This window comes from Talpa occidentalis, unplaced genomic scaffold (genome assembly GCF_014898055.3).
Source record: "Talpa occidentalis isolate TD23 unplaced genomic scaffold, MPIMG_talOcc4v2.1 talOcc4.2, whole genome shotgun sequence".
Taxonomy (NCBI): domain Eukaryota; kingdom Metazoa; phylum Chordata; class Mammalia; order Eulipotyphla; family Talpidae; genus Talpa; species Talpa occidentalis.
In genome coordinates, this window is record NW_023602073.1 from 55129736 (window position 1) to 55141201 (window position 11466).

At 49.2% G+C, this 11466-nt stretch overlaps 1 protein-coding gene across 1 annotated transcript; it reads right to left on the minus strand.

Moving 5' to 3' along the window:
- Positions 1–256: 256 nt before the first annotated feature.
- LOC119252311 (popy Class I histocompatibility antigen, A-1 alpha chain-like) lies at positions 257–5727 on the minus strand. The gene is made up of 5 exons (XM_037519487.2): positions 5555–5727; positions 4968–5237; positions 4469–4744; positions 3633–3908; positions 257–3521 (listed from the first exon to the last, which is right to left on the minus strand). The coding sequence occupies exons 1-5, from the start codon at positions 5670–5672 to the stop codon at positions 3406–3408; spliced, it is 1056 nt and encodes a 351-aa protein (XP_037375384.1). The 5' UTR covers positions 5673–5727; the 3' UTR covers positions 257–3405.
- Positions 5728–11466: the final 5739 nt, after the last annotated feature.

Sequence of the window (11466 nt, forward strand, 5' to 3'; positions counted from 1 at the left end):
GAGGTTGTGATATTCTAAACAAAAGTCATCACTCAACCTCCTTACTCCCCCTATACACCAACTCACACCCTCCCATACCCCCACTGTCCACACCCCCTCCCACCTGCCCCAAACAGAGTCAAAACACAACTAAATACAGCCACCAGCTGGTATTTAATATCAAATGGATTTTAACCCCAGGAGAAAGCAACCCAGAAAAAAGCGGTGCAACAGACAGCTCAGTTTGTGTTCAGTGCTGCATAAAGTTCTTAAACTTAGCTTTGAGGTTAGCATAAGGGGGTTGAGGTTAGCACAAGGCTATTCAAGATATTTAGGGTGAGGAGTTCACCTAGAGGAGGGTATCACTGTGGACCCCTCCCCACAACTGTGGTACCTACAGCACAGGAGGAAGCTTGAGTCCCTGACACTCACTGGAGCTGATTCTTCAGGCCCTGGGTCCTTCCCCCTACCACTCCTTGTCAGTGACAGTTCTCCTGTTACCCAAACAGTACAAAGGGTGCAGTCTACAATTTAGCCCTGGTCCCTGCTATAAACACTACAAAGATAAAGAAAAACAAATTACAAATGCTGGCGCAAACAACAACCAAAACCCTGAGAGAAGTCTCAACCCAGCAGACTGTGGCATCTGCCTGAAGAGGAGCTCAAGTGAACAGTTATCACACCACTGAACTTAAACAAACAAAAAAAAATGCATGATGTAAGTCAGGAACAGAATAAAGACTGAGAAAATATGATGCTCTTACAGTTAGAACCAGGATCAAAAATATTAACAACAAATTAAAAAATACAGGGCTTCAATAACAGACAAACACAGGTAATGGAGAAAATTAACCCTTTCTCCTACTCTCAGCCAGGGCTCCCTGGGGTCCCAGCAGCAGGACAGGTACAATGTCACGTAAGGGGTCCTCAAATTGACACCCTAGTGGGTAACTATGGGTACAGGCCTCAGGGAAGACCCAGGTGCCTAGGTCATAACAGTTGCTCCCCCAGTTCTGGGTCCCCAAATTATATAGATTCCCTCAATCTCTTTGGATGGGAACTTGGACTCCAGAGTCCCTGCTATCTGTTCCTGTTCCAGGGATGAAAGTGCCTCTTTCTGAGCATCAGCCCCAAATTCTCCATCCCTAGGGTGAGGGGAGGGGCCAAATAACGGACTCTCAGGCTCTGTTCTAGACCTTCTGAGTCTTCAAGAGCATCCAGGTGACTCCTGTGCTCACTCAAGTGGGGGCTCCCTGGGATCCATGTCTTCTCCATGTGGGGTCAGACTGTGCAGTTGGCTCTGGGGGGCATCTGCTCAGATTGCTCACCACTGTGGAATCTGGGGTTCAATTCGGCTCCTTTCTCTTGCTTGATCATCACTTTCTGGGTGACACTTACATGCTCAAGACTTTAAATATCATTTATATCACATCACCTCCAAGATGTTTCTTACCTCAGACATTTCACCTGTGCCCCAGACTTGTCTGTCCAACTGCCAACATCACTTTCAATTCTAATAGATCTGATTCAACATTTCTAAAGTGAATGCCTGGGATGCCACATATGGGTCTTCTGGGGTCTTCCCCATGTCACTGAGGCTCCGCCTCTCTGCCTGCACAGTCTGAGACACTGAGTGTCATCCTTGACCCCTTTCTCACAGCCCAGCAGTAGGAAACACTGTAAAGTCCATGTCTACATATTCACAGTCCTATCACTTCCTATTATTTCCCTGCTCACCCCCAACGAGTCACCAACCTCTCTGTCCTAGGGCCTGCACTGGTTTCTTACATTTCTCTTCCCACTTCTCACCCTTCCATGCTGCACAGCAGCCAGACTGAGCTACCAGAGATCAGTCCCACAGGTGTCTGTTCAGAAGATCTTGTCACCCACATCTTACTTAGAGAGTCAAATCCTCCCAACATCCTACGGCCTGAATGACCTGGGTGCACACATACCCCATCTCAATTGGCCTCTGCTCATCCCTTGGCCTCCTTGCTCATGTCAGTCCTACAGACACATTCCTGCTCAGCATCTGCATTGGAGATTGTTCTGCCAGGACTGAACTTCCCTGCACATCACATCTTCATGGGCAACGTGTCCATCAAACTTTTCCTCGAAGGTCACTTCAGTGATACCAACACTGACCACGCTGGGAAGAAAACCATCTTGTCCTCACACACTGACTCTGGTTACCTTCCCACATCCCGTACCCACTTCTTACCAGACACGCGTGGTTTACTGTCTGATCTACTGTCACACAGTCCCCAGTCTCCCCTCCCCACTAGGACACACTCTCCACAGACTGCAAGTTGTGCATGTTTTTAGTTCATGGAGGTTTCCTAGTTGCATAAACAGTCACACACCTTGTGCAACAGTTATCAGTTGTGCCATCAGTGGAGAGCACCTCCCTGTTCTAGAGACAGTGTCTTTACTAATGTGGCACATTACACAGGTGTATTTCTTTTGAAAAGTGGTTCCTAAGTGTTTTTTTTTTTAAGATTTATTTATTTTTGCGTAGATGAACTGGGGTGTAGGTCAGGAGTGCGTGGGTGGGGTTAGTGAGAGGATTCACCAGAGACAAAGTGGGGAGCAGAACAGGTGTATTTACTGAAATATACTGCTAAGGGGAGCAGCGGGCAAAACAGGAGAGGTCTGTTGTGCCATATGTGGGTTAGCTCAGAAAACTATCAAATCCTCCTCTCTAGTAATATCAGAATTTTGTTGGAAAAGATGGAAAGAATCATCAAGAAAGTCCTAAATGTGGCCAAAAATCAGATGAGTCTGGAAATTCATCTCACCAGACTCCTGTGTGCAGGGGACACCCTGGGCCTTGTGGGGACAACGACAGATGCCTTCTGCTGCTACATCTACACTGTCCACAGGGGTTCAGGGACAAAACCCCTGATCCACACTTATCTGTAGCTTGAATGTAGCTTCCTCAGGCCTAAGGGAAGAAGCATCATGTGAGAACAGGGAGCAGTCAGGCTATGAAGCCATAATGGAATCCCTAAGTCTGGACCACAGGGAAGTTTCCAGAATTATGACTGGGCACTTATGGTAAGACCAGGAAATATGAAGAAAGAGATGAGAGGGGACTGGTCAACTGCATCCTGGGGTCTTCCCTTAGCAGGGACCTTCCCCTCTGCCATTTGCTGGAATCAGGGCTCCATCACCAGAATTAGCAAATTCATTGTTATCAATTATGAACAATGTGATTCATTTTCAAAAATGCTTTACAAAAGAGGGTTAGCAATAAGCTCCAGACTGCTCAACACAAGTGTGTGGGTAATAGGTTATACTTCCTATTAGGTAATAGGTAATACTTCCTATTACCAGGTATGGCAAGTATTACCTGTGTCCTGAAAGGCTCCCAGTAGACATGATCCCCCCAACTCCCTTCCCTACCTCAGCACTTCTTCCTCCACATCACAGCTGCACCACAGCAACTCCAGTGAGCACGGCTCCAAGGACAACCAGGCCAGCAATGACACCCCCGGTGGGGTTTGTGGAGTCACTAGGGACGGTGGGCTGAGGAGGTAGCACTGGAAGGGAAGGTGAGACCCTGAGCTCCAGGCCTCCATCTTGACCCTTTGAAAGTCTCCAGAAGGGCTGCTGATGCCCCTGAGACGCTCTTGCCCATGTTCCCTCCTTACCCCAACTCAGGACTTGGGGCTCCAGCAGGCCCTCATGCTGCACATGGCACGTGTATCTCTGCTCCTCTCCAGAAGTCACCGCCACAGCCACCCATTTCTGGAAGTTTCCGTCCCCCCCAGGCCTGGTCTCCACCAGCTCAGTATCCTGGGTCAGGTCCTCCCCATCTCGCTGCCAGGTCAGGGTGATGTCCGCAGGATAGAAGCCCAGGGCCCAGCACCTCAGGGTGACCTTTTGGTCAGAGGTGGGGTGGTGGGTCATGTGTATCTTTGGGGCATCTGAGAAGGGTGAGAACTTTCACACTCTGGGTTTTTCTCACATGGACCCTGAAAAACCTTCATGTCCCATCCTCAGAATGGGTTTGGAAAGAGGAAGCACAAAATCTAGAACCCAGCCTGGTCTGGGGAGTCTGGAATAATCTGTTATTCCTTAGAAAGTTCTAGAATTAGGGTGACAGCTCTGGAGAGGACGACGCAGTTTTATAAACAGGAGAGCACATAATTTTGCTCCTGGCCTGGGGTCTCAGAAAAGCAGTCTGATCAGAAAAAATGTCCTCAGACCAATCACAAGACCCTGAGAGAAAAACTGATGGTTCCCAAGAGGGCTGCAGGGTCAAAAGGATCCCATTAAGGGCGATATCAGGGCTAGTCTCCCCTCAGGCTCAGGAGAGACTGGATTCCCTAACTGTTCTGAGGAAAAGTGGGGTCTTCTGGGGAGTCAGGAAACCCAGTGGGGCTCCTCCTCCCCTGACCAGGAGAGGGCGCTGCTGTGACCCTGACTCCACCCTCCCTGCGGTGCCGGCCTGAGGGGGTTGGGGAGACCTCGCGGCCCCTCTTACCTGAGCGCTGCAGCGTCTCCTTCCCGTGCTCCAGGTACCTGCGCAGGGACTCCCTGCATGTGACCTCCAGGTAGTTCCTGAAGCGCTCAGCCACTTCCTCAGCCTCCAACTTGCGCCGGGAGACCTGAGCGGCCATGTCCGCCGCGGTCCAGGAGCGCAGATCCCCGTTCAGGGCCAGGTAATCGGCGCCGTCGTAGGCGAACTGACTGTACCCGCGGAGGAGGCGCCCTTCGGGCCCCACGTCGCAGCCAGACATCCTCTGGAGGGTGTGAGAGCCTGTCCCCGCCCGCGTCACCCCGCGGTCACCCCGCCCGCACCCCCTGCCTCCTGGAATAAACCGAAACTGACGCGGGAACCTCGCGGGGAACGTCCCGGGGCGCGTCCCGGGTCGAGGGTCCGGCGGGTCCCCCTGCCTCGGGGGACGCTCGGGCCCGGGGTCTGGGGTCCCCGCCCGCCCGCGGGGGTGGGGTCGTGAGCGCCCCGGGCCCGCCCCGCTCACCGGCCGCGCTCTGGTTGTAGTAGCCGCGCAGGGTGAGCAGGTTCTCTCGGAACGTCTGCGCTGTGGCCTTCGCGCTCTGCGTCTCCTCCTCCCAGTACCCCGGGCCCTCCTGCTCCATCCAGGGCGCCCGCGGCTCCATCCTCGGCCCCGCCGCGGCGCTGTCGAACCGCACAAACTGCGTGTCGTCCACGGAGCCCACGGCGATGAAGCGGGGCTCCCCGGGGCCGGGCCGGGACATCCCGGTGTAGAAATACCTCAGGGAGTGGGAGCCTGGGGGCGGGAGGGAGACCCCGGCTGACCCTCCTCCCCGCGCGGGTCCGAGGAGACGGGGCGGGAGGGGAGGGGGCGAGGGGGCTCCTGAGATTGAAATGGGGCAGCGGAGGAGAAGGCTGGAGACTCAGAGGGGCAAGAGAAGGCGGCAGGCTGGAAGGGACAGAAAGGGGTCAGGGCAGGATGGGGTCACGGGGGACAACAGGGTCAGGGATGGGGGAGACATGCCTTTCCCAGGGTCCTGTGCCCCCCCTCCCCGCCAGGGTTCCTCAGCTCCCCCTCCTCAGTGGCCTTTTCCCTCCCAAGCCAGCACTTACCTGCCCAGGTCTCTGCCAGGGCCAGGGACAGCAAAAGCAGCAGCAGGAGAGCTGGTGGCATCACCTGTGCCCTAGAGGGAGCTGAGCATTTGAATCTTGGCGGGTCTAGTGGAGACATTTGTAAGGTGGAGCCAGGGTGATGCTGATTGGCTGCTCTGGAGACCTGCAGTCAATGGGGAGTGAGACCTGGGGTGAGTCACCAGTATCCAGGAAGGAGGACCCGCCCAGGCTGTGAGAGAGAAGGGAAACTGTGGGGAGATGGGGAATCCCCAACAGTGACCTTCCCTGCCCCAGACACAGCCACCCTGGATGCTGAGACCCTGACAACCAAACCAGGGGACCTGGGATTTTGCCGCCCCTCCTCTCCTGCTCCAAGGCCGTTGTCACACTGTTGCCTCCCTGAGGCCAGGCCAGGGACTGGGGCAGCGATTTTCAAGAGTTTTTGTTTCAGGATCTCCGCACACTTTTACAAATTACCGAGGACCCCAGTATAATTTTAGGAGGTTATAGCTCTCAGTATTTACTACCTGAGGAATAAATCAATTTAAAGATGTTTTTGTTTAATTTAGAATAATATTAATAACCCAATGTGTGTTCAAAGTATCTTAAAGGACTATAGATATTTAATGAAAATAATCAGGGTCATGTGTGGATCTTTCACAGCTTACATTTTTGCAATTATCTTTCTTCTCTGTCTCACTAGAGGAATGTTGGATTGCCCTATTTTCTCCTGCATTTACTCTGATTTGGTTGGCCAATGAAAAACAATACGGCCTCTCTGAAATAGGTGACAATAGTATTTTAAGTACCTTTCAGATAATTGTGAACATTCAACTTTGTTCCACTTCAACAATAAATAAACTATACAAGTGGTGGTTTCTCAAATGTTATTTGCAAAGTGAGTGGTGGAACAATATCATTGATGTTCTTTATTCTGTTACATTAATTCCATAGATCTCTATTGATTACTAATCTTGAACTAATACATGATTTTAAAAAGTGATGCATTGTTTTACCAGGCTATATGACCTTTATGTTAATTATTCTAGAATCAGATTTTTAAAATCATACGTGTTTTACGTTCCAAAGATCCCCAAAGAAAAGTAAGTGGCTACTGGAAGTTGCCAAGTTTACTGTGATGGGACACAATTTTTCAGTATCTGGTCTTCACTTGGAGCTTGTACTTTATCAAGGCAGTTAATTACTATCATTTGTCAACTTTCCATTGATTTTCTTAAAGGGACAGCTCACATTCACTGCAGCTGCTCCAGGTTCTGTGCATGCCCATCCCTGGACCTGCACCTCTGCTCCTCGGGGTTACTCACCCCCTGTCACCTCCTGCCCCTCTGGGGCTCAGGTCACCTGTTACCGCCTCAGAAAGGAGGCCCAGCAGCTCCCAGGTCAGGGGCCCCTTGCTCTCTGCTCCCCGGCCTGTCTCCAGCTGGACTCTGAGTTATAGACACACAGAGTCCTGGGACAGCTCACTCTGCATCCCAGTGCCTGGAGGGTGGCACCCCAATATATGTCATTTGAGTTAAGAAATTAATACAGTTATGCAAAAAGCACCTGGGGAGGACTCTTGTTTCTGGTAATGGCATGTTAGGACTCTCACACCTGTGGACTTTTAGTGAGTCCTGACCCGCGACGGTGAAGGAAATCAGACATGGGGGACTGTCATGTCCAGCATGCAGCAAATCATTATTGTCTTAGTGCTTATTATATACTATTTTAATTGTAGCAGGTGTAACATCAAAGCATACCACATAATGATAACACGTATGAATGATTAGTCTATTTTCTTACTATTATCTATTTACTTCAGACAGTAGGATACCAGGCGGTTAGTTCTCACACACATAATCTTATCGCCTCCTAGCCTGAGCCTGGGAAGTTCGCTCATTATTTTGTTGTTGTCAATCTGTGGAGATGTACGCAGTTCACTTCCAGGCTCTTAACACCAAGTCCTGTCACCCAGAGGTTTTCCTCCAAGACACATGTGTTTTCACATGCCTTAGGGACTCAGGTCAAGGCCCTTCTGCTTACTGCGCAGGGTGGCCGCCTCCAACACACACCAACCAACATACTGCAAACAACCATGTATTTTGTTGGGATTTGCCCTGCTTATGCACACAGAGATTTCAGACATTTCAAGGGCTATGATGTAACAAAGTGTCCTTATTCTGTTTGAGCAGAGGTCAGAAATTGGTCATTCTACAGAAGTTTTGGGGCCCAGCCACTGTCATCACCTCCCCTCTCTCCCCACGCATCTCCTTCCACCACAAGAGCAACATTAGGAGGAATTTTTAAGTTCAACTTAATCACATGTGGCTGTCTGGGCAGGTAGTGGGCGCCCATCACTGAGGACCCAACCCTGACTCTGGATGTTGTCCAGTGGATTGTGATGATGAGAAAATGAGAAAGAAACACTAATTTCACCCACTCTAACGTTACACCTTCCTTCAGGAGCTGGGGTAGATCCTGCTCCATCGCTCCACTCCCATCCTATAGTTTAGACAAGGGCTCAGCCCAGTAACTGGTATAACATGTGCTAATCCTGACCCTGGGCCAGGCCAGCAGGGCACACACTCTGCCCTCCCCCTGTGTGACTCCCACCAGCTCTGGTCTAGAGAGAATGTAGCTGCAGTGACCACGGAGGCAGTGACCCCCTGGGAAACAGAGGGGCTGCCAGGCTGATGCCCCCTGTCTTTGAGGCCAGTGGGTTTTCTATAGTGACCCCAAAGAAGATGAGCTTGGAGTGAATGTTGGGGACTGGGGGAGGGAGGCGTCCGGGTTGGGGGTGCCACCAAAACCCAGCAGGAGGCCTTGAGAGGGGTCCCACCCTGCCTCCTTACATTCTAACCACGAGAACAGTTCTAACTGTTCTAACTGTTCTAACTGGAGTTCTGCTTTTTCAAGTCCTGCTCAAAAACTGCTTCTTCATTGAACTGTACCTGTTGGGGTGTTGTACTCACTTTCTTTGCTGTTTGTGGGATTTGAATTCATTTATGCTGGGCTTTGTGTGTAATTGTTCTCCCACTGCCTATGTTGTGTGCCCTATCTCTTCTGTCACACACACACACACACACACACACACACACACACTCCCCTCTGCTTGGGAACCAGATCCTCACTCAGCACTGGGAGTTACTCTGACCCTCTGTCTCTGGTTCCCCTCAGAGCCGTCCTCACTGCAGTGTCTCTGCTCAGTGGGGTCTGAGCAGCCCCAGGAGTCCCTACACCTCCTGCCTCTGACCTTGTGGGGAACCAGCTCCTCACCCTGCATGACAGTGAGGAGGCAAAGGCAAAGTCCTAAGGTCAGTGAAGGATGAAGGAGACAATATACTTTTTTTGTACTTTCTTTTTTCCCTCATTACTGTATTATTTCTATTGAGGCAATAGAAATATACTGTTTATATACTGTATGTGTTTATATACTGTATATATACTGTATGTGTTTATATACTGTATGTGTTCAGAGGCACAGGGTCACCCTCTCAGATGTTTATTACCACATCACACCCACCTAAGTGTACCCACAGTCCTCCGCCATAGTCCATGAGGCCCTCTTCCCTCTTTGTGACCTGCTCTCACCCTCCCTCACCCATAGGCTCAATTCTCCAGTCATAGTTCTTTTTTTTTTAAAGATTTATTTATTTATTTATTTGTGCAAGCACTGGTACAGTCAGAAGCGCGGGAGGGTGAGAGGATTCACCAGAGCCAGAGCTGGGAACGGAACAGGCAGACTGACAAAATACACTGCTGAAGGGAGCAGCGAGGGGGTAGGAGAGTTCTGTTGCGCCATATGGGACCCTTGCTGGTGGCCAGGGATCGAATCGGCACTGCAGAGGCTGTGGGGAGCTTACAGCCCAGCGCTCAACCGCTGCACCACCAGGGGAGGCCCTCCAGTCATATTTCTAGAGTATGTTTTGGTTTAGTTTCATCTATCCCAGCTTTGTTTCTTTATATTCCACATATGAATGAAACCATCTAGTATTTGACTTTCTCCTTCAAACATATTTCACTTAGCATCATCCCTTCCACATCTATACATGTTTTGCAAATTCAAGGTTTTATCTTTTTCACAGCTGAGTAGTATTCCATTGTGTCTATCTACCGCCTCTTCTTTGTCCATTCATATGTCGTTGGGCACTTAGGTTGTTTCCATAGTTGGTTATTGTGCACAGTGCTGCAGTGAATATAGCAGGCACATATTCTTTGGAATTAGTGTTCTTACCTCCTTTGGATAAATGCCCAGAAATGGCATGCTTGACCATGTGGAAGGTGTATTTTGAATATTTTGAGGAACGTTCATTCTGTTCTTCACAGGGACAGGACTGTGACAGTGTGGTGTCCATAGAAAAGAAAGGTTCCAATTCTCCTGCCCCACCCCAGGAAGGATGGAGCTCACCAGGAATTGGAAGTTAAAGAGGAGGCAGAAGCAACGAGATGGGGAAAGGAAACTAAGGGAGGCACATGGAGCAGAGGAACATGTGAAGAAAAAACTACACTTGCTTCTGAGCTTTGGGCTGGTACCGGGGACCTGGGGGACATGGAAAGAGACACTTGAAGAGACAAAGATGTGGGTGAGAAACCCAGTGGAGGCTGACAATGGCAGCCTTTATCTTGATGTAGATTTTGATTTTGCTCTTGTCCATCCAGACTTGCCTGGCCCCTCCTGCCCCTTTCCTGGGAGTCCCCAACAGAGGTGCCTTAGACTGTGGCAGGCCTTTGGGCCTCAGCAGTGCTGCTTTGGGCCAACCCTGTTTGGCTGGGCATTTCCCATGAGGGGAGGGGTAACTTTGGGTGTTTCATTTGGAAACTATTTTAACTATATTATTTCTCTTCTCTTTCTCACACTAGTTCTCACACTAAATGCACACTAATTCTCTATTGCACACTAATTATATTATCATTCTTTTCTATTAAAGGTCTTACACACCATAGTATGTTTTATTTTATGCAACCAATGGCAGTACCCACTTAGATTTATCAGGTTTGAGGATCTGGGGAGCTCCTCATTCAACCCGCTAACAGGAGCAGTCTCCATCCCCACCCACCATGTACCAGAGTTCCTTTTCCTCCTCACCCTACAATAGTCATTGTCACAGGTGTGAGGTGGTATCTCATTGTGGTTTTAATTGGCATTTTCCTGACAGCACATGATGACAAACATTTATCCATGTATGTATTGGCTACATGTGTGTCTTCTTTAGAGAAGTGCCTAATTAGCTCTTGTTTTGATTGGATTGTTTGTTTTCTTGTTTTGGAGTCATTTGTACATCTTAGATATTAACCCCATGTTGAATATAGGATGCACAAATATTTTCTCCCACTCGATACTGTTTTTTTTTTTTATTTTAATGATACTTCCCTTCACTGTGTAGAAGCTTTTTAGTCTTATGTGATTCCATTGATGATTTTATTTTTTTGCTTTTGTTTCCTTGGAGCACAGAAGACTTTATGAGCAGTGAGAATACTCTACATGATATTCTCATGATGGACACAGGTCATTATACATTTGTCCAACACCCTGAGAACAAACAACACCAGAGTGAACCCAAAGGGAAACCATTGACTCTGAAAAGGGGATGACGTGTGGGTCCCTCACTTGTAACACACGTGCCACTCTCGTGTTACCACATGATTTGGACGTGATCTGTGAAGTGGTGTATAAGCTGAGGAATTTAGCATAATTTACTTTTGAAAACGTTATTTCTAGTGCATGCAAGAACATTTAAATAACACTCAAGGATATGCATAGTAAGTCATTTCCCCTCATCCCCAGCACCTCAATCAGCCAGTATCTGCTCAAAACTAGTTCACAAGTTATTGTTTTCTTCTCAAAAAAATATATCCATGCTTCTGTCTGGACAATAGTGTTTGTTTTCCTGTCATACTGGAGTTCAGGACGC

Bases quoted from the DNA above. Each gene is read 5' to 3' on its own strand.
- LOC119252311 (XM_037519487.2), bottom strand. From the start codon at position 5,672: ATGTCTCCACTAGACCCGCCAAGATTCAAATGCTCAGCTCCCTCTAGG. The intron at 3,909-4,468 runs GTAAGAGGGGCC...CACCCTTCTCAG, and splicing joins GGAGACGCTGCAGCGCTCAG to ATGCCCCAAAGATACACATG. The intron at 3,522-3,632 runs GTAAGGAGGGAA...CTTCCCTTCCAG, and splicing joins GCCCCAAGTCCTGAGTTGGG to TGCTACCTCCTCAGCCCACC.